This window comes from Patiria miniata, unplaced genomic scaffold (genome assembly GCF_015706575.1).
Source record: "Patiria miniata isolate m_02_andy unplaced genomic scaffold, ASM1570657v1 HiC_scaffold_1, whole genome shotgun sequence".
Taxonomy (NCBI): domain Eukaryota; kingdom Metazoa; phylum Echinodermata; class Asteroidea; order Valvatida; family Asterinidae; genus Patiria; species Patiria miniata.
This window is the reverse complement of record NW_024037047.1, coordinates 33,724,875-33,748,830: the sequence shown is the minus strand read 5'-3', so window position 1 is coordinate 33,748,830 and position 23,956 is coordinate 33,724,875. Positions and strand designations below refer to the sequence as shown.

General features: G+C 41.6%; 1 protein-coding gene across 1 annotated transcript in view; it reads right to left on the bottom strand.

Moving 5' to 3' along the window:
* LOC119733107 overlaps window positions 1-23,956 on the bottom strand; it is a 201,807-nt gene that overhangs the window by 95,527 nt on the left and 82,324 nt on the right. The window contains 17 exon segments of the mRNA XM_038206687.1: window positions 470-601; window positions 2,670-2,830; window positions 4,945-5,203; window positions 7,118-7,255; window positions 7,627-7,778; window positions 9,205-9,247; window positions 10,196-10,402; window positions 11,054-11,185; window positions 12,381-12,535; window positions 13,540-13,795; window positions 15,643-15,697; window positions 17,196-17,445; window positions 18,428-18,683; window positions 20,223-20,277; window positions 20,628-20,874; window positions 21,581-21,833; window positions 23,041-23,098. Coding sequence (XP_038062615.1) covers window positions 470-601; window positions 2,670-2,830; window positions 4,945-5,203; window positions 7,118-7,255; window positions 7,627-7,778; window positions 9,205-9,247; window positions 10,196-10,402; window positions 11,054-11,185; window positions 12,381-12,535; window positions 13,540-13,795; window positions 15,643-15,697; window positions 17,196-17,445; window positions 18,428-18,683; window positions 20,223-20,277; window positions 20,628-20,874; window positions 21,581-21,833; window positions 23,041-23,098 — 2,809 coding nt within the window.

Below are 23,956 nucleotides of genomic sequence, written 5' to 3'. Positions count from 1 at the left end.
AGAGAAAAATGGGACATTGACAATGGTTGAATGAGAATCACAAGGGTAATTTTGAAGTGTTTATTCACTGTCTGAGAAACATGAGGCCTGATTCCAGTTCATGGAAATGTAAAATTAAAAATGAAGGAATTTGGAAGCGTGGACAGAAAAAAAAAGGATTGTAAATCACGATGGCCGCAACATGATAATGGTCTATACATGTCAGGAAGGCTTCCACTCCCCAGTGCCAATCGCATGGTTCTCTGATTTTGAGTTACATAAGGGCTTTGTAAAGCTTTGAAAATGTCACTTAACACATGTCACTGAAAGCGAAGGCATTGTGTGAAATCTTATCAAGGCAAGCTTTGGATGCTTAGGGCATCCCAGTGATGAAGAAACCGACCCACTAATGGGCACCTCATTTAGCTATATCACTCAATGTTAACTTAAAGCCATTATACAGGTCATGGGACAATGCTAATGCCCCTACCTCCAGACTGACTAGGCTGGATCACAGGTGGGCAAGGTGAGGCCGAGACTAGACGAGATGGTAAGCCAAGAGTCTGAGCCACAGCCTCAAATCCAGCATCCAGGCTTCCGAGCTGAGAGATTGAGGTTATACCTAGCAGTAATAAAACAAACACTGCGTTATTTGATGTCAGTGAAACACAATATCAGCTTATACCACAATGGGCTCCGTGCACAAGTACCCCCTCAACGGTGAGAAAGGGAGAGTGGAGAAACTACACTAGGAGAGATATTTGAACATATTGCTGATTATGCTTGACGCTCATGCAAAGACGCTATGGCTTTCTGAGCATTCATAATCAAATTAGTCGTGCGTACTTCATGCTATACATGCATGAAACAGTACACACATACTGAAATTTGTATCCTTGTGGAGGCATTTCTTTGTTCTCGTGTAGTGAAGTTTTCGAGTTTGAGAGTGAAGTTTCAAAAGCTTTTATTTTAACCAGAATTAATTTCCTTGGCTGAAATTCGGACTTAATATCCCTTTTCTAAAACTCTTCCATTTGCCACAAATCAATCCACCTTGGAAATTCCTAGTTTTTGAGTAAAATCCATATATCTATTTCGTGAAAACCTTGTGGAGACGTATTCATCTATAGAAATTGCCCTGTGGAGACGTAAACAATCTTTTGTTCCCTATTGTACACACGTCTCCAGAGGGCACGGTGTATCATATCACGTGTACAGGGTTCCTTATGGGGTAGGAAACACAATAGAACAATGGACCCCACGAGGAAGTCTTTAGAAATCCATCTGCCCCATTAGGGAAATGTTCTGGATATTGAGATTTAAATAGGTCTCTCTCAAATGACGTCACTTCGTACAAATTGTCACCTGTATCGGCATTTTGGGAGTCAAATTTTCAAAACACACATCTGCTGCACCGTATTTCGATGATATTTCAAGCAACATACTTGATGGATGATGAATCGATGGATCGGATGGATGCTTGATGGATCAGCTAAACTACTTAACCAGTTCACATCGTGTAATGTAGTGAGCTTGTCAATAACACATGGATAATAGTTGTTGCTTCGATGCTTGCTTGGTTTATTGTGTCTCAGTACATCTCAGAACATCACATGAGGTTCTATGCTTATCAAGGGCTCCACTGTTCTAGGGTGCAATCTGATCCAAGTTGGGGCCTTATTCATTATTCATTTAGTAAGTTGGGGTTTATGTATTCCAGTGTGGATGAGGTAATGTCTGGGTCTGGGTGTGTGGTTTCAGAGCACGTGGTGCCTATACATAGCTTTCATGCAAGGATACTACACATCGGATGACGTGTATACACGCAAAGGTTTGCGGTATTCGGAACGGATGCTGGATAAACATGATACGTCACTTCACGGTGCCACCACCGATGTACATGCAAATGCAACTTGTCCTATTAGGTTCACTTAAGCATAATCAGTATATTGTTGGTGCACCCTAATGTGGCGAGGCCCCCAACGTGGCGCACTTTGATTTTTCGCCTCTAGTGCCTTGTTAGAGCAAAATTGTTACCTCAAATTTCACAAAATGTGAAATTTCATCAAGCTCTAAACATTCCTGTTCATAAATCTTGATACTGAGTTATATTGATCATGATCATGAGTTCTATGACCTCCTCATCAGGGAGCCTTAGAGATCAAGACCCAGAACCCAACACTCAACAGGGACACTGGGTACGACCTGCCCACCATCTATGACGATCTGCTCTCACGTGACTGCCCCTAAGGTGGTCAGGTGAGCGGAGGGATTATGCCACAATGCTGAATGAAGAGGTCGTGACGACCTCGCAAGCTACATCATGCTTAACAAAATCAGAAAGGTAACTATTATTTCTAAATTTGTTGTAATTTGTTTTGATATGGCAGCAGAAGTTCACACCCTGGACGTCAGTCATAATGCAATGAAGACAAATAACAATGCACTGAATAGATAGGGTAGCATATCACATGCATTTAGCTAAAATATGGCCCCTCAACATGAACACAAAAAGTCTGGAAATACAGCCAAGAGAAAAGTCACAAAATTCGAGCATTTTAACTGTATATTTTGTTAAAAAGGTATTTGTTAATTTCAATTACTGCTATTCCCTAAATCATAATCAACTTTTCCACTACATCAACCAGTGGAATTCAAATAAACATTCCATGAAGGCAATTTAGTCCTACCTGGTAGATTCTTCCAGGAGATGGTTCCGTTGGGGTAGCACATAGGAAGAGGGGATACTGCAGTATCTAAGATCATGAGTTGTCCTGTACATTGACCATGGATGCATGCATCTATGGACAGGCTCATTGATATTTCACCATCCATGAGCTCCAAGGTGTACCTGCATTGGCAAACACATATTCATAAATACCTAAGACAGTTTACGCATTCCTACTGGTCGAGAGCCCTTTACGCGGCCGGTCTTAAACGGATGATAAAGACAAGGCTAGCTGGTCTTAAACACTTTTCCAGTGTCACATGAAATTTGGACTCCCATGAAGTACGGTGCCTTTTAACGTTTCATTGGTTGAACGTTCACATTCCTTACATATGCATGCGCAATGTACTACCAGTGAATCGGTGATTTCATGGTCCGAAATTCACACTACACCAGCCCAGCTGCGTTTTACGCGACATCGCACAATACGCGCGATGCGCACGTCAGTGTCCTTATAAGGTAATGAGTTGCGGAGGGGCATTCCCTATTATAGTCGAAGGGGTGCTTTGTAAAACATGAAGTAAAATTGTTAAACAAAATGGTTGGCAACGTCTAGTTTTTGACTTGTTTTGATTTTTGGATTGAAAAGATTTGTTTTTTTGACCGAAAAGGTATTTATGAATGGGATTTGCCTCGGGAAGCCCATCTGGCTAGTGAAAAAAAGTTAAGGTAGTGATAGTATAAATGTTGGTACTCAAAAAGGCTCTTACAGAGTGCTAGAGACTTACAACTTACACTACGCATAATACAAAGATAATAAAACAAAGAACAGCTGATTTCATCTGGGATAGCCCCTAGAGCCAAATGTAGAGGCTAACTCCCAGTTTAGACTGGCGTTCAAGAGCTGAGCAAAACTAAATTCAGTCAAGATTTAAATGAAGTAAATGAAAAATCTGATGTCTGAAACAATTAGGAGTGACTAGACGTGCTTGATGGTGCAAAATTGACCGTCAGTCCTTCAGAAAGGGGAGTGATTTTTAGACGTCACTCTAGTCATGAGCCGAACTCAATGCCAATGTATGCAAATGTTTGTAAATTATTATTAACCGTACGACATATCCCAAAATGCTGGCTTGTTGCCAACATAGCCATCTTAAAAAAACACCCTAGACCTGGGGAATGTTTTGGCAGTCACAACCAAAGTTGCCCAGTTTTTGGGCAATTACAGGCCCTAGACATTTGGATGCTTTTACGATGTGCGTTTTTGATGTCAAAAGGCCACGTCCTATAACCGTCATTTTACGCAAATTCCCAGTCTGCTCATAACTAACGTGCGCACGTCGTGCGACCGTCCCCTTGCACGTTCTTGCGCCTACAATGTATGTTTGCATAACATGGCAGGTATAGTATGCAGCGTTTTCATATCGGGTGTTTCGGACAAATGCCAGGTTTAAGTTTTCTTAAGATGTCTATATGTTTACTAAGATTGAGTGTTCATTTGTTTGTACACTCTTTTCCAGTGTATTACTAATTGTCCGCCTGAACCCAAAAATCTATTTGGGTTGCCTGCGACAGGACTCTGGAACGTATATCCGAACCAGCGGTTATTTCCATTGGGGGCCCATAATCTCATACACAGAACACACAGGTTGAAAATCCCATTCAAAGGATATGGCCCTAATGATGATATCAATGTACCTTTATGCAGTAAATGCATTTAACAATTGTTTTGTTATACCTGTCTTGGATTCTTTGGATTGTGTGGTAAAATCACGAAAAAAAACGGCAGTAACACAACACTCATGACAATCAAATGTCAACTCACATGCATGTTGCGTGCTCGAAACAGCTGATGGTCTGCTAGTTCGCTGCTCCCACTCATGTGTGAAAACATGGCGAAAATAGCGAGGGTACCAACAAGCATTTCATACCGTACGTACCACACGTTCAAAGTTAAAGCATACTCCCTGTGGTACGTCATATCCCACAGGGAGTGTGCTATGACTTTTTATAAACTGAAAGCATGATCGTTCTAGGCCAATAAAAATACAGTATTCAAGACAGAGGTATAACAATCTCTAATATTTGCACTCCTCAAGTATTTGGAATACCTCATATCAGCAAAATGATCCATTAAATCCACCGCATGATGTTTTGATCAATCACAGCCTTGACTAATGTCTGACAGAAGAAATGGAGAGACTGTGGCATTGGAGAGACGCACCTGTTGCTCCCCACATACAGAGTGGGCCGAGCCTAATGGATTAATTGATTCTTAACAAGTAAAAACAGTTTACCTGAGCATGACAAAGTTTCCGATAGTGATCTCCTGACTTGTATCAAACTCCAGGTGTGAGAGGGATTTACTGTACTGCCAGTTGCCAAACTGTAGCGTCAGCTGGCCCAGGCATGGATCTATCACCATAGAGGTACTGAATGAATGATGTAGTGGTCCAAGGTTCACATCCAGGCAGCAATGTATGCCAAAGCAAGTGTCGAGGATAACACAGTGAGCCAGAGAGGTCATGTTACTGGGAAGCTGCATGCTGGGACAATCTGAAATGAAATGCGGTTACACTGTAACATTTGATTGAATGGTCCAAGGTTCACATCAAGACAGCATTTTATGCCAAAGCAAAAGTTGCGGAGGCCACAGTAAGCCAGGGAGGTCAGGTTACTGGGAAGCTGCATGCTGGGACAATCTGGAAGAAAATGAGGTTGCACCATATCATTTGATTGAATGGTCCAAGTTTCACATCCAGGCAACACTGTATGCCAAAGCAAGTGTTGAGGATGCCACAGTGAGCCAAAGGGTTCAGGTTACTGGGAAACTGCATGATGGGACAATCTGAAATGAAATGCGGTTACACTGTAACATTTGATTGAATGGTCCAAGGTTCACATCCAGTCAGCACTGTATGCTAAAGCAAGTGCTGAGGATGCCACAGTGAGTCAAAGGGGTCAGGTTACTGGAGAAACTACATACTAGGACAATCTTGAATAAAATGAGGTTGCACTGTAACATTTGATTGAATGGTCCAAGGTTCACATCCAGGCAACACTGTATGCCAAAGCAAGTGTTGAGGATGCCACAGTGAGCCAAAGGGTTCAGGTTACTGGGAAACTGCATGATGGGACAATCTGAAATGAAATGCGGTTACACTGTAACATTTGATTGAATGGTCCAAAGTTCACATCCAGTTAGTATTGTATGCCAAAGCAAGTGTCAAGGATGCCACAGTGAGCCAGGGAGTTAAGGTTACTGGGAAACTGCATACTACGACAATCTGAAATGAAATGCGGTTACACTGTAACATTTGATTGAATGGTCCAAGGTTCAAATCCAGGCAGTATTTTATGCCAAAGCAAAAGTTGCGGAGGCCACAGTGAGCCAGGGAGGTAAAGTGTCTGGGAAACTGCATACTAGGACAATCATGAATAAAATGAGGTTACACTGTAACATTTGATTGTATGATCTAAGGTTCACATCCAGGCAACACTGTATGCCAAAGCAAGTGCTGAGGATGCCACAGTGAGTCAAAGGGGTCAGGTTACTGGAGAAACTACATACTAGGACAATCTTGAATAAAATGAGGTTGCACTGTAACATTTGATTGAATGGTCCAAGGTTCACATCCAGTCAGCACTGTATGCTAAAGCAAGTGCTGAGGATGCCACAGTGAGTCAAAGGGGTCAGGTTACTGGAGAAACTGCATACTAGGACAATCTTGAATAAAATGAGGTTGCACTGTAACATTTGATTGAATGGTCCAAGGTTCACATCCAGGCAACACTGTATGCCAAAGCAAGTCTCGAGGATGCCACAGTGAGCCAGAGGGGTCAGGCTACTGGGAAACTGCATGCTGTGACAATCTGAAATGAAATGCGGTTACACTGTAACATATGATTGTATGGTCCAAGGTTCACATCCAGGCAGCACTGTATGCCAAAGCAAGTGTTGAGGATGCCACAGTGAGCCAAAGGGTTCAGGTTATTGGGAAAATGCATGCTGGGACAATCTGGAAGAAAATGAGGTTACACTGTAACATTTGATTGAGTGGTCTAAGGTTCACATCTAGGCAGTTTTTGCCAGACAAAGCTAGAAGCTTAGTGTATTACTGTATAGATTCTCAGGGGCACATATGCACCATTTGGAGACATGTGTGGCCTAGTGGTTAGGGTTTGTAACTCATGATCAGAGGGTCAGGGGTTTGAATCCAGCTGCTGGTCATATGTTGTGTCCTTGGGCAAGCCACTTCACCCCCATTTGCCTCTCTCCACCCAGGAGTATAAATGGGTTCCGGTATTAGCTGGGGAGTAACCTGCGATGGACTAACATCCCATCCAGGGGAAATAGATATGGTCTCAGTCATTTCATGCTACTGAAAACGGAGATAAATTGGGGGTGGGGTAGGGATCCGGGCCTGCTTCATCAAATGTTGTATAAGGAATAGATTACAAGAAACCTACTGCCATAAGACTGAGGCCCCATGGGGTTGAGACACGGTTGACTGCTGAAGAAGTCTGGGTCGATTCCAAGCTGTGATAGAAGGGCTAGCGATGCTCCCCGGATGACCTGTCCTGATACTGTCTCTATGAAACCGTCCACTGGAGAAAGAAAACACCAAAGATAAGGACAAATTTAAAGTTGCATTGTGTTGTGAGGATGCGGACAGTGAGATGTTCAATGTGCCTTTTGCTTGTCACATCTTATTGAAATTTCAGCCATTTAAAGTGAGTCTGAAACTGTCATTTTGTCTAGGTGTATGTAATAACGTGCCAAAGTGAACTGTGAAATAACAGACCTTACTCTGGATAAAAGGGCCTTGAAGAACATTACCAATATCAACAGGGATAGGCTTAACCTATTCACGCGATGCCTGCACTTACCTCCAAATGGCAATTATAGACGATAAAAGGCAATCATAGTTTAATTCCTTAGAATAGGTGACCCATAAGACACCTGTCTGTAAACTCACCGGATAGACTGTAACTGCTGAAGCGTGTGTTGCATACAGGGATTGGGACGTAATGCGTTATGTTGATGTCAGTGCACAGTCCATCAATGCAATATTCTAGCACCATGCTCAACTTGAACTCTTGAGTATCATTCTGCTTGCTGATTGAGTATCTGGAAGGGGAGTAATAGTCATACCCTAGTCAAAACCTTGCATGCCTAAAGCCAAAACTGCTAACACTGATTGGATATCACTTTTTAACTTTTGCTGACGAAATTACTTTTACAACATTTACTCGATATTCCGCATGCCAAGAGACTACAAGCCCTCCGAAACATCATTTCAGACAACAGCAGTGCTACAATCTGACAACTCGCAGATTTTGTGCTCAGTCGCAATTTTCATCTTTGGGGACAAACTGAACTTGCAAACTAGTGGTACTTCCATGGGTACACGCATGGCCCCACAGCTAGGATACAATAAAAATAGGAAAAATAGGATAGATGCCATCAACATAAGAAACCTCACTGCAAAAGCTCATCCCGTAACCTAATTTGGGACTTGCACAAGACCTGACCAACGTATGTGTCAACCAGTAGATGGTGTCTGTACATGGACAAACAGATACAATATGCGAGCCTACCGATTCCCCCAATATTTTGTAAAGAGTGCCCTTTTCTATTCAAATACCTTTTTCACCAGTGCTTAACCCCCCTTCCCATATATTTGCGAAGAGTGCCCTTCTTTTGTTAACAAGTGCCGTGCCCCTTTTTCTGAACAAGTGCCCTTTTAAAGTTAAGATACAACATTTGCAAACATCAAAAATTGAAATGATCAAATTATCACGAAAAACCTTACTGGATTAAGGAATGACAGTCTAAAGCATCCTGTAAAATCGTGGCTCCTGGTGTGCCGACATTTTCGAGAAAAATTGTATTTTTTCCAATGCTGGTCGGCCGATCAGCATTGGAGAAAACTTTTGTTTTTTTTCTTCAAAAAATGCTCCTAATTTTTCATTTTGGTTATTCCGCATTTTCTTTGCAATTGATAACACACCTGTAAAGGGGTACGAGCCTGCTAGACTGATTCTCTGACCTTACAATTCCACCAAGGTATACAAATTGCTGTGTTTCATCTGAATTGGGGTCAGGGAACCAGACTACAAGAACATCAACAAGCCCAAAATGTGAAATAAGTCAGTTTAACAATATTTACTATAACATACTAATCTGCCAAATCCATTTATTTTTGACAATTGCAGCAAAAGCAAACGTACATTCCCTTTAAAAGAAAGGTCGTGCATTTTTGTGCCAGCTGCCATAACGAGTGCCTTTTTTTATGAATTTCGCGCATGTATCCCTCTGAAAAGCGCCATATATTGTCCGTTAGTCCGGCGTTTTTGAACAGCACCCCCATCGACAGATGGTACCAGCCCCCCCCCACCTCCCATTTGATATCATAGAGGCCATGTGTCCAGAGAAAAAAAAACATGTCTACATTTCAGCAGTGTGCAAGTACCCTTTTCAAGAAATGTTTAACCCCCCCCCATAAAAACAACCTTGTTACGCCCCTGCATTATGCTGATTTTTTCATACTTGCCTCAGATTCATTCCTAAAGCAACTGTGACTGTCATCTCTTCTCCTACAAATAAAAACAAATTATCAGTAGCATGCTCCAGCATCTGTTAAGTTCTTAATTTTGACATGATTACTTTAACAATTAAATAAGCCATTTGCGAGTTACATTTGAATAAAATCTGGAACGCTGACTTAATCCAATGCTTTGCATTCTCCTGACCAAAGAGACTGTTACTATATCACGTGATTCAGGGCAAGCCTTATGCTAGCAACCGCCAGCTCCGGTATGGTCTGGTGTCTTTGTGCCATCCTCTCCCATTGTGAACAATGTATTGGTGCTGAACGTCTCTTACGTCACTATGCAAGAGCTTGCCCCGAATCATGTGATAATCAACAGTGTCTTTGGTCTGGAGAATTCAAAGTTCAAATGTGCCAAGCATTCTGAGCAAGTCAGTGTACCAGACGTTTTTCAAATGTAAATCCCAAAGGGTATAGGCTACTCGCATATGGCTTTAATATTCAGTATAAACAAATGTCCCTCACACAGCTATGGAAGAGGCCACATAGTACAGGAGGTGAGGGCAAAATAGGGGAAAGAAAATTGGATTGAGAATACAAAAATATTGACAGAAATGAAAGAAAGCCTTTTAGGTGGAATTTGCACTTGAATTAGAAATGTGTGTCTTAAATTTAAATTTGACACACCTATTCAAGTAAATATTGTACAGAATGAATGGAAATTGTAAGTCAAACTAGATTTTAAAAAATAGGTTTTAACTCTCTATTTGTCTTTTACAATTAACTCTATTGGCAAAATCTCCCATATCGTCCCCTTAAATTAAATATCTAGACCCCCCAAAAGTTTTTTTTATTGAAGGTTATGGTTATCAATTTTCAAAGGCACTCTGACTTGGTAGTGGACATCAATCCCTTATGCAATTTGGCACCACCTTGACTTGATACCCTCCCAAACCACTCTTTGAATCTAGCTATAGACAAAGCCAGCTCTTACCCCACTGATAGCTAAAGACAGAGCCATGGAAGGACCACTTCTCCAGACCCAATGAGAAGGTGAAGTCACAAGGGTCAAACTTGAATGAAGTCGTGGCGGAAACTTCAGCTATCTTCAGGTCCAGTTCCAGGCAGCATCGTAGCTCTGTGCATGTCTCGCCCATCACAGTGCAGTTACCTAGGATACTAGTGGAGCTGGCACAGACATCTAGAGAGGAAGACAGACAAGAGACTGATCCATTTGTTCCTGCCTACTGGGCACGAGGGCAATAAAGGTGGATCTCTCTACTGCCACACTACGGGTGTATTCAACACCTCGTGTTGAATGAACAAGAGAACGGGGTTCTGAATGACAGGAACCAACACGCGAATGGTGTAAAAGAAAATGACTGTTTATTTCATTTACACGGCATTGCATATTAGTTATCTTATATACACCGCATCGCATACATTGCATGCATGAAGGGTGCATGTGTAAGATCTGCACACTTTGCAACAGAGCACTGCAACCTCTCCATCTCATGTCTGGCAGGGAAAGCTCACAGTAATCAAAAGGTTACAATGAAGTAATTCGATTTATTTCTTGAACAGTGAGCAAAATCTTTTTTAGTTCGTGGCAGAATGTAACAAAACAAGTGTTGACGGCTTTGCCTCGGGTGCTATGCAACCCTCGGGTATTAAATTATCTGGCTGTATCTCAAAATATGGCTGTGCGACTTCCGACTGGTTTTGTACTGATAAAGGGCCACAAATCATTCCATATAATCAAAATCACCTCTAAATAACAACAAAAATCACAGTTAATTTCGTAAGTGAGAACTTTCTTGCGCTTGTTCTGAATGCATTCAGCTACACATACCCTGTGTGTCATAGCTGCATGCGTTTCCTGTCAGGAAGCCAGTCAGATTAAGATGATGTAGGGCTGCATCTATGGCAAACTGACCAACATTACCACCAAGGTAACTCAAAAAGCCTGACACTGAGCCATCACCTGAGAAGTGGAAAAAGGTTACAAAATGTAACACATGCATCAGAAACTTCTTAACATGAGAGTCACGGTTCATGTACACACATACTGAAATTTGTATCCTTGTGGAGACATTTCTTTGTTCTCGTGTAGTTAAGTTTTCGAGTTTGAAAGTGTAGTTTCAAAATGCTCTCATTTTAACCAGAATTAATTTCCTTGGCTGAAATTCGGACTTAATATCCCTTTTCTAAAACTCTTTCATTTGTAACCGATCAACCCACCTTAGAAATTCCTAGTTATATATTTATTTCATTCCTAGTTATATATTTATTTCATGAAAACCTTGTGGAGACCTTGTATTCGTCTATAGAAATTGCCTTGTGGAGAGGTATACAATCTTTTGTTCCCCATTGTGTGCATGTCTCCAGAGGGCACAGTGTATCAGATCATGGTTCTTTATGGGACACAATAGAACAATAGACCCCACAAGGAAGTCTTTAGAAATGTATCTGCCCCATAAGGGAAACGTTATGGAGTTTCAGATTTCAACAGGAACAAAGGAGAACAAAAGAGGAGGAAAAAAAAGGTCTGCCCCACAAGAACCAGTATGTGCGACCATGTGTACTATGTGTACTATGTGTACGTGTAGGCAGCGTCATGGCCTACATGGAGTGTCATGGCCTAGATGGAGTATCATGGCCTAGCGGTTAAGAGCACCGGACTCATGCTCTGGTGTTTCAGAGGCAACAGTGGCGTGGGTTCGAGCCCGGGCCCTTGTGCCCTTGAGCACGGCACTTTACCATTATTGCTTCGTCCTTCGGATGGGACGTTAAGCCGGAGGTCCCGTGTGTTGTATAAGGCCCAACGCACGTAAAAGAACCCAGTAACACTTATCGCTAAGAGAAGGGGTTTGCCCCGGTGTTTCTGGCCTCCTAGTTATACTCCCTTGTGGAAGTCCTTAGAAGAAGAACCAACCAAGTACATGTACTTCCAGATCAAGTCACAAGCTATTCAAATGTACCATAAGATCTTAGTTATTCCTTCTCAGTCATACTGAAACAAAGTTAGGAAAGTAATCACTAAAAAGCAACAAATATAAATTGAAACTGTTGCAAGTGACTTGGCATCACAATGCAATATGTGAACTTTACTTCTGACCAATGACAATATATCACAACAACCCAAAGTCACTGGCCATAGAAGTGTGCTGTGAACATACCAGGCAGAGTGAATGTATCGTTGGTGTTACACAGCGGTATGGGCAGACGACTGCCAGCAAACACTGTCAAGGTGTCACATGCTCCATCTAGACAGAGGACTAGGGACAAGTCTATCTCAAACTGCTTGTCTTCGGTGATCTTAGCCACTCGCCATCTATATGTTTAAATGCAAAAGAAGGAAATGTAACGAAGTTAAACTATTAGGAACTAGTGGTGTGCATTTACGGGTAGTACAGGAACCGGGTACCCTATTGAATTAAAACACGGGTACCCGGGTACCCGGAAGAGAAACCCAACCCCTAACTTCAAACCCTGGAAGTTGTCTGAAGGGCCTTATAGGTTTACGCTGTAAACTGCAACTTTCCCGAGCATCATCTTTTGCATGTTAAAATGCACTTAAACGTGAAATCTTGTTTGATTTTCGATATAGCCTGGTTTAATTTTGGAAATTCTCAAAAATGGCATTCATAACCTTTCATTTTCATTGTCTGGGAAGTAACTGAGTAATTTGTACAGTTGGTTACGGGTACCCGATCCTGACATCAGCGGTCAGGTTTCTCAGGTACCTGGTTCCGATGCACACCACTATTAGGAACTGTCACCAGAGTGTTCAAGTTGAAGCAAAGTACCAGCTGCCAACAACTTTGCGATTGATTAGATTATACATTAATTGCCATTAATCAACTAATTGCCATGTCATCATCATCTTGCACTAGTCCTAGCTTCAACCACTGATGTTATATCGTGTGCTTGGACACTTTGATTTCATTGGTCCAGGATGGTCACGTATCTGGACAATAAAAGTGCATCTCATACACTGAGGGTGATATCGCAGTGCGTTCATTGCACGCATTGCGCACATGTGTGGAACCTGCTGGCGCGCTAGCTTTGTGAAATGAGAACTGCAACGTCAAACGCTCAGTCTCATGTCCGGCAGGACATCAACACCGTCAGTTATCAAAGGTTACATCGCAGTGACTTAATTTGATTCTCACACAGTAAGTTACAATCATTTGTCTTTTCGAGTTATTGGCACAAATCAATTGTTGACTGCTGTGATATGGGACATGCCGTTTTTAACCCCCACATAGCACCCTCAACTTCGCCTTGAGTGCTATGTGCCCCTCGGGTGTTAAAAAAGTGTCTCTGTTGTCATACCTTACAGTCAGGACACTATTCACAACTTCCTCCATGACATCACCCAGTGGGTAGTGGAACAAGGTGACACTACGTTCCCACTTCTCAAAGCCCACAGACAGGGTGAAGTTGCAAGGATCCAGGATGACCCAGGCACTGACGCTGCGAGTCGTTATCTTCAAGTCCATCTCCAGACAGCATCTGATGCCCAGGCATGAGTCAGTGACAGCGCAAGACAGGAAGTCAGGGAGCTGGGCGACATCAACGGCTGGACAGCCTTGAAGAAAGAGAATCAATTACAACTATTACAAATGACAGTGACGGTGACAATTCAGCCTGTAATAGGTGACATTGCATGTGAGGAAGTCAGGAAGCTGGGTGACATCAATGGCTGGACAGCCTTGAAGAAAGAGAAACAAATAAAAATGTTACAAATGACATTGACAGCGACGATTCAGCCTGTAATAGGTGACATTGCATGTGAGGAAGTCAGGGAGCTGGGTGACATCAACGGCTGGACAGCCTTGAAGAAAGAGAATCAATTACAAATATTACAAATGACAGTGACAATTCAGCCTGTAATACAGGTAGGTGACATTGCATGTGAAGAAGTCAGGAAGCTGGGTGACATCAACGGCTGGATGGCCTTGAAGAAAGAGAATCAATTACAAATGACAGTGACAATGACAATTCAGCCTGTAACAGGTGACATTGCATGTGAGGAATTCAGAATACTGGGTGACATCAACGGCTGGACAGCCTTGAAGAAAGAGAATAAATTACAAATGACAGTGACAATGACAATTCAGCCTGTAACAGGTGACATTGCAAGTGAGGAAGTCAGAAAGCTATTGACATCAATGACTGGACAGCCTTAAAGAAAGAGAATCAATTACAAATAAATTACAAACGACAGTGACAGTGACAATTCAGCCTGTAATAGGTGACATTTCATGTGAGGAAGTCAGGGAGCTGGGTGACATCAATGGCTGGACAGCGTTGAAGAAAGAGAAAAAATAAAAAATGTTACAAATGACATTGACAGCGACAAATTCAGCCTGTAACAGGTGACATTGCAAGTGAGGAAGTCAGAAAGCTATTGACATCAATGACTGGACAGCCTTAAAGAAAGAGAATCAATTACAAATAAATTACAAACGACAGTGACAGTGACAATTCAGCCTGTAATTGGTGACATTCCATGTAAGGACGTCAGGAAGCTGGGTGACATCAATGACTGGACAGCCTTGAAGAAAGAGGATCAATTATAAATATAAGAAATGACAGTTACAGTGACAATTCAGCCTGTAATAGGTGACATTTCATGTGAGGAAGTCAGGGAGCTGGGTGACATCAATGGCTGGACAGCGTTGAAGAAAGAGAAAAAATAAAAAATGTTACAAATGACATTGACAGCGACAAATTCAACCTGTAATAGGTGACATTGCATGTGAGGAAGTCAGGGAGCAGGGTGACATCAATGACTGGACAGCCTTGAAGAAAGAGAATCAATTACAAATATTACAAATGACAGTGACTGTGACAATTCAGCCTGTAATAGGTGACATTGCATGTTAGGGCGTCAGGAAGCTGGGTGACATCCACGGCTGGACAGCCTTGAAGAAAGAGAATCAATTACAAATATTACAAATGACAGTGACAGTGACAATTCAGCCTGTAATAGGTGACATTGCATATGAGGAAAACAGGAAGCTGGGTGACACCAATGCCTGACAAGCTGGAAAAGACTGGAATCAGTGACAAATAACAACAGTGACAGTGACAATGTACACAATGTACAGGTTAGTTTTGGAGATGCTGACAGATATTAAAAGACATTATAAAGAACAAACACAGCTAAGTCACAATAAACAGCAGGTTCAGAGAGGAACATTACAAAATTAGTAAATTAAACTTTATTGTAACCTAAAATTCTGTACGAATTTGTATGGTACACAACACCAGCGAATGTCAACACGTCAGGGGTCTTTCACGGTATGTCTGAATGGAGGAAATACCTTCAGTGACCTGGTTTTGAACAAAGTTTGTTCTTCAAAGTCCTGCTCTTATTTGGCACCTTTTAGGTTATTAATTATTACTGGCAAATAACCGCATCAAACTTACCACTCCTCAAAGTGCCTGGTGTTCCCCTGTCACAAGGTGCACTCTGCAGATATTGCTGCAGTGGGGTTAAGAGCAGAAAGAGATTACACTCACTTTACAACATGTATTTAGATAAAACTGTTGTCAGTATAGTGAAATTACAATTCAGACGATTCACAAATGCAGTGCGCCACCAAGAGTTTGCCACGGAGAGTTCATTTTTCCCAGTGCATTGTGGGAGATGGTCGACAAATTCGCAGCGCGGGACATTTGAAATTGTTAGTTTTTCCGGTCAGTAGTTTCGTAAGCGTATGATTCGAGTATCTCTTTACCCTTTTGTTTTCTTTTTATCAATATGGTGTTTTTTTGTAAGGCGGCAGAACGCTATGCCCAAATCTATAACAAATTAGCTCAAGTTGTCTACTGACACTCATTCGAATTGTTCATGTTTTGTCGACCGTAAACTTGACAAATAGACTCTCCATGGCAAACTCTTGGTGGCGCACTGCATTGTGAATCGCCCGAATTGGATACTGAAAAAAAGCTGCAGGTGGGTGTATTATATGAAGTAAAGTAACCATATTGTGTTGTGCCAATCTGTGTCTAGATTGCATTTCTCCCTTCAATAACCAGATACAGGGACAGATCCAGGTTTTGCTCAAGGGAGCAGGGGTTAAGCTATGATTGAGTATTCATATACGTGTATATGTAAGACAGTTTACCCATTCCTATTGGTCGAGAGCCCGTCACGTGGCCGGTTTTCAACGGTTGATAAAGACCGGCTGGCTGGTCTTAAACACTTTTCCAATGTCACATGAAATTTGGACTCCTTTGAAATCCGGTGCCTTTTAGTTACTGTTTATTGGTTGAACGTTCACAATGCACACAAAGGCATGCGCAATATTACCAGTGAGTCGGTATTTCGTAGTCCTAAATTCACACTACACCGGCACAGCTGCGGTCTACGAGTTATCGTGCATTACACGGGACGTGCACACCAATCTCCATATAAGGAGTTGTTTACGTCATGGACACTACCATTATACAGCTACAGGGTTGTTTCAAAAAGGTATTTATGAATGGGAATAAATATGAGCTTGGCCAGTATTAAACACTCTGTATAAGACCAGCTGGAGTCTGGATGCTGATAATTACCCTTGCCTTCATTAGGGTAATTATCAGCATCCAGACTCCAACCAGTCTGAAACAGAGTGTTTAAAACCGGCCAAGCACACATTTATTCCCTTACTGAAGTCATGCGCCCCTGTTAGAGGTGCTCTGCATTCTGAGGCATATTTAAGGGAACATGAGGATTATGTGTGACGGATTTTGGACTAGCCACTTTTAAACTATTTTTTTTACGCGCCCCAAGGGGAGGGGTTACCCCCCTAATACCCTCATACATGTAGATCCTCCATTCCAGTCAATTCAATCTTATCAAGGCGGTACACTACCCACAATCTTTGCAATTCCTTTATAGGATTTTATGAAAGAGATTAGCCATTACCAGTAACCTTGGATAGGACAGTGGTGTAAAGCCAATGCCACAACTGATTCAAACTATGCACACTCACACTCAGGCCAAACTTCTCCAGCACCAGGTCAATGGCAAAGTTTCCAATGCGACCGCCTAGCTCTCGTTTGAATCCCTCCACTGTGCCATCACCAGGCAAGGTGAATGATGTAGCATTAGTATTACACAGGGGTATAGGAACCCAGACGTGGTCAAGTATTGGGTTCATGGTGCACGTGTCATCAATGCACAACGTGAGACCCAAAGTCACAGAGAAGACTTTCTTGGCTGTCAGCTTCTCAATGGAATAGCTGCAAATAGCAAATGTTACAAATTTGAAATACTAGGGGGCCAAATCACACAAGACAATTTTCACAGGCATTGCTTTCTTTATTGAATTCCTGCATTAATACAAGGCACAAATCATTTCATATTGTTATCCTTTGACAACAATAATAGTACAGTGTCATATTTTTCTACACGGATACTCTACATGGAGTTCAAATAAAAATGTTGTGTTTTATCTTGAAGTCGTATTTTCGATCCGCTTTTACAGATTAACGAGTGTTACAAATTTCAAAGGTTTAATTTTTAAAATGTGGTAACTTGAATTAAAAATCATCAGAACTGATAATTGTTTTCTTCAAATCTCTAATCCTTAAAGGCGATTCTTCAGAAACTGAACCTCAATTAATTTTTTGGGAAAAAGAACTTTTTTTATGTGATGTAATACAAATGATTATTGTTCATTAAAGTGTTGCTAGTAAGTAAAGATGCAAATTTCTTAAGAAGTTTCATAAGTTGGTCTTTTCGTGCATAAATAAGCATAAATATAATTACACAATGACACACACATGACCGATCAAAATGTCACACACGTGACCACAGAATAATTCCCATTTAGTAAAACTAAAGCAGAGGTTGTACATTGTTTATGCATTCTGTAAATCACAAAAGACTAGTCTTACTCCAAAATCAGTATGGTCGTGTGTCCTTAGAACTGTGGAGAAAAGCGTGAATATCCGGTGTGGGTCGGATAACATTTTTACATCTGATGTCGCACACGTGACCAAACTTTGATGACCCCTCCTACTATTTTCACACAATTTGTGAAAGTACAAACTCTACTCTGAAGTAGGGAGTGAAAAGTACTAACCTGATGAATCAGTGAAAGTAATATGTCAGATGTAGTTAACAAGGGTAAAGCTTCAAAAATCAGACAAGCCCAATTTTATGTCACACAGTTACCAAAGAATGGCCCAGAAACAGAAGAAACATAACAACCAAACCCACCTCAACATCACAGCGTTTCCAATGTTCACAGTTTCCACCTTTCCCCAGGTGTAGCTGAAGAGAGTGATGTTCAGTTCCCAGTTCTCAAAGGCCACGTACAGCTGGAAGTTGCAAGGGTCGACTTGAATTCTTGCACTCAGCATGAGTTCAGTGATGACAAAGTCAAGATGGATGCAGCATTGGATGCCGAGGCAGCGATCGTCAATGGAGCATTGGATGACATTCTCCAGAAAGGGTAGGGAGATCATTGGGCAGTCTAGTAAACAAAAACAACAACAACAACAAAAAGGACCCAAGGTTTGGATATAATTACTGGGACCACGCTTTGCTGTCAGAAGCAAGTAATAATTTCTCTGTTTGATAACAATCTTTTTATAGAGATGTACCGGTTATAAAAAAAAAGGAATAAGCCTCTGTACTAGTGATGGAGACTCTCATACGTCGACTCTTGTACGTCGACGAGCTGAAGAAGGACGCAGTGCAACAAGATACCGCTGAGCTGAGGACGCTGATGCTGGACCAGGATGCGTGCAATGCTCCCGAGAAGGTGTCGGCTGAAGACGACCTCTCACACCAACGCATCAACTAGAGATGACGTCACACTTTGTTTTACACCTGTGCCTTTCTATGAGAGCCTTGTGGGGACAACAGCTTCATAGCCCCATAAAAAAGCAGACAAGTAACCAAAATGTGACGTCATCAGTACAGAGGCTTATTGTAAAAGTGTTTTCTTGACGTTTCAGACGGTATAGTCTGTCTTGAATTTAATTAGTTACTTCTCAGACAATGAAAAGGAAGATTTTCAATGATATTTTGAATGAAAACCAATCTACATGGAAAACCAAAACAAATTTCATGTTTATGAACATTTTAATGTACTACAGACAACGCTCACGAAAAAAGCCATAAGGCCCTTCAGACACCTTCAGTTTTGATAAGACCGTCTTTTACAGGTACCCTGGTTCCCATATTTTTCTTCAATAGGGTACCCGGTGTCACGGTCTCACTTCTCCGGCGTGCCAGCTTCTCGAAGTTGGAAATTTGGCTTCAACACGCATGCACAAAATTGCGCAGTAGCGTTCACTTTCGCCAACTTTATGTGTGTGACGAGTTCTTTGGGGTTGTACTGGTGTACGTAAGAAGTTAGGATGTTTGCATGTATACGTCACAGGGTACCATCTAATCTAGACATAGGCATGGTGGGCGCGCAATTAACTCCCAACATCCGCCTAATAACCAAAAAGACTTGAAGGATGCACATTTATTTTAAACAGTGGTTGAACTAGTTGCAAATTGGACATGCGTGTGTTGGACCACAACCGAGCAAGGAACACGCTTCTTAATTTTTCCTCAATGCACACGCAATGACGATGGGAACACAACTTCAGAATGCTTGCAATATGACTTGACCCACAGGAAGTGTTACATAACGCAATCTTGGGTGTCCCTCACTGTGTGGACCGGTAAACTTTACAACAACACAGCCCGAGGAAAAGTAAGCACAGCGGACACGTGAGCATGAATAGTGCTCATGTAACGTGCACTGTAATGTGCTCAATTATCCGCCAAATCCACCCGGAGAAGCTGGCACGTCGGAGAAGTGAGACCGTGACACCGGTTCCCATACTACCTGCAAATGCACACCATTAGAAGTCAGCAGTTCTATCTGAGCTCAACAATGTGAGCTCAACCAATACCAGGTCATGATTACAGTAATATTAAGTTCACCACTGACTGGGCCACGTTTCAAAATTTGTTTGCCAAGTAGAAACTGATCAATTAAAAACCGACTTACGGGTGCCTGTCGTCATCTCTGAAGGCAACTGGCATGCCGTTCCAATGATCATATCCTGAAAAAATGACAGATCAATAAGAACTAAATAAACTCTATGCAGTGAGGAAAAATAATTCAACAAGATTGGTTTAGGTATAAGAAAGAAAACATGAATATTATTATGTAAGAAATATATGTATGGATCATGCAGACACACAGACATATGAGGTTTTGGCAAGAAACATCATACAAATACTGTTGAAATAACTCTTGCGAATCAGTCTTTGTGGCATTTGGCTGTATATCAGAAGTTGGCTGGAAAATGTTGCCTTTTGCGAAAATCAAAATTTTCGGGCAAAAATAATCCCGGCGCAAAGTGGTTAAGACACTAAATCCCCCTTAGGTGCTCCAATGTGTCAATCTCACCTGTAGGTTGAGTTTTGTCAGTACCAGCTGGATAGCTGCTTGTCCCACATTGTCTCCTAGCTCATTCAGGAAACCTTTGACTGAGCCATCCCCAGGCAAGGCCAGGGAGAAGTTAGCATTACACAGAGGTATTGGGATTCTCTGGTCAGCCATGACGGGGAAGTCTGTAGCGATGCCATCGATGAGGAGAGAGAAGGCCAGATCCACTTCATACTCCTTGGTGGCATCAAGCTTGTCAATGGAAAACCTGGACGAAATGAATCCAATTTGGTACTTGTTTGTTAGAAGTCTTCAAATTTCACTGTTAAAATTGACTGAAAATACAAAACGGTCAAGATTTTGTCCTCAGTATAAGTCTATGGTGATCACAACAAATTATCACATCAGGAACTTCTGAAAAAGAACAGAGACACGTAAATCAGTCTCAGGTGACAAAATCAAAATTCCCAAAAATATGGAGGGGGGAATTTCAAATCAAGATACTGGAAGATATCAAGATATCTCTTCTTGGAAGAAGTGTGGTTCTGAAAAGAACTGGTTGGTTGAGTGAACCCGTTCTTTTCAGAACCACACTTCTTCCAAGAAGAGATATTTTTCCACATGGTGCTGCCCGCAAACTTTATTATTTATCTCATCCGCCATGCAAAGCTTCAAGTCATATATACTTGAATTTACCTCATAAAACTCTCATTTTTTTGAACAGAAAGAACTCTACTGAGGTCATACAAACCACAAAATTTAACCCTCAACGTTATAATATTTTGGGCAATGTTCTATAGATGTCACCTGTGATGTAAGTGAGGGCATCAACTAATTGTCTACAATTATCATTCTGGTGTTAAATCTAGTCTTTTGATCTCTTTTCACAGGTTTATAGGTGTAGATGTCACAGAGCTCAGAGCAAAACACTTCTTGCACTAGCTTGAAATATACTTTTTTTTATATAAACTCACCTGACGCTCAGTGCATCTCCAATCATGAAACTTTCCATCATTCCCCACTCGTAAGAAAACAGCGAGACATTGAAGAACCACAACTCTAGCCCGACAGACAGCGTATAGTCACAGGGGTCAATGATGAACCAGGCCTTGGAGCTGATCTGAGTCACCTTCAAGTCTAGATTCAGACAGCAGTGGAGACTCGTGCAACGACTGCTGATGTGACAGGACAAACTGGGAAGGCTGTCAGGAACCTGCACAGGGCAACCTGAAACAGGAATTCAAAATGTAGGAGTTAAAGCTGGAGTCCATCATTTGCAGATATCCAAAGAGTAACTAGCGTAATTCTTGTTGAAAAACATACTTGGTTGAGAGATAATAAGGGGACTAACTCCCTGTGAAATTATTCTTTCTGGAAAGCTGTCATTTTGAAGAAATCAACAAAAGAAGGCTTTTCCAACAGTGCTTCTTAAGACGCACCGTAGGAAGTTTAAATTAGTAGTTCGTTTGGTTTTGCGGCGAAGCGCGCGCAAGCATTGGCACGAAGACACGCGCGCGGGGTTGCTATAATTCGTCGGATCAGTGCGCGACATCGCATAGCTGCAATGGGCTCATTGAGAACGTGTCTCTGACGCTGAATTCAGGCCCAATTCAAAACATGATTCAGCAACTTTTGATTTGAAATCGAGATCCTAGAATGCTGTTTTTCTCGGAATATACAGCTGAAGCTGAGCTGAAACTTCATAAGTTTAGTTGTTCAATACCCTTCTTTAGATTGTGAGCACGTTTGTTGCTTCAAACGAACAAAATGCACAAATTACAAATGATGGACTATACCTTTAAACAAGAGTACTCATGCAAATGTGATAGTTTTCAATGGAAGGTTTCAACCAGGAAAACTGTAAATTGCACTACGTGAAAACTTCCAAAACAGGATTCACAAGTCGTCATCAGTCAATCACAATTCAATCGGTCTCAGATTTAAGTGATAAGCTACTCAAGTGAGCTGTAGGAAAGCACTCATTTGCCTTTGAGATTCACTTGTCTACAAGTCTGTGATATTCCCAGTGTGCCATTTACTTACATTTGTTAACTTCTTCAGTAATACTTGCAATGGCAAGTCCAGTACTGAATTCAGGCTGTGTTTAAAATTACTATTATTTCCAATGGCTGTGGCAAATCATTATTTTGCAACAATGGCAAAAATAGAAGCTGTAGCCATAAAATATCAGTTCCGACATTGAGGAGGCTATGTCATGGGAAAGCTATGGCAAAGATGCCCATTAACAATATTTTGGGGTATCCTTATGTCAGTTTCTTTCAAAATTAACACTAACAGTCCTGAAATCTCCAACTTTAATATAAAGTTCCACACACCCTAGGGGTTTAGGGTTGATACAAGTTAAATATTAAGCATGACTGTCAGAAAAAATGTTTGAAGTCTTTCTACTGCAGTACAAAATGTCAGTACTTACTGTCACTACCAACTGGGAGTGCTGCAGGAAGAGAACAGGTGTCTCTGGATAGGAAGTTCTAGGAATAAGCATGAAGAAAACACCCACTTAAATCTACTCACATCCATGATAACAATGAGATTTCAATTTTTTGACAACGTAACTGGCCAACTACATTCCTCTTTTTTCAATACAGTTGAATTTGGAGCACAACTTGTTTGTCTAAAGTATTCACTTTTGCAGTTAGAAAAGAGAGAAAATAAGAAGACAAACTGACACAAATGTGTGAATGTGTTTAGTATGGACTCTGTGCACAGGTATCCCTCAACAATACAAAGAGACAGTTGGGAGGGACAACTGGGAGGGACTCTTGAACATATTTATGATGCTGATGCTCACATGAAGACACTATCAGTATAAATGATGAAGCGCCATGTACGCAAGGAGTTGATAAACCCTGTGCAGCGTTTACAAAAAAACTTTGCAACAACTCGTCAACTGCTGCCCTTTGGGCAGCAGGTACTTTCCCGCACTACGCAAGACCCTATTCATAGCAATACAACAAAAAGCCACGTGCCAGACAGTGTCCAGACAGTTGCCAGACAGTGCACTTAAAAGATAATTGACTGGCGGCTGTGGTATGCAGTTATGAAGGGAGATGACTGTGTCAAGTTACAGGTCTTTGTTGATGTTTCAATGAGACTGGGCAGGAGGCCTGGTCGAAAGTTTGTTAACACGGCCTGGGTGTAGCCCTGGCTGCAAAGTTCATTGAACCAGCTGATTTGGCAAGGGTTGAATGAGGATTAGATAGGAGGTGAACGTTATTGGCCCTAAAAAAAAAATTTATTCAAAAAATTTGGTTTATACCTGGGGCCCAAAGGGCAGCAGGTCACTCTGCGCAAGGTAAATCAATAACAGACCCATAAATGTAAGTCAA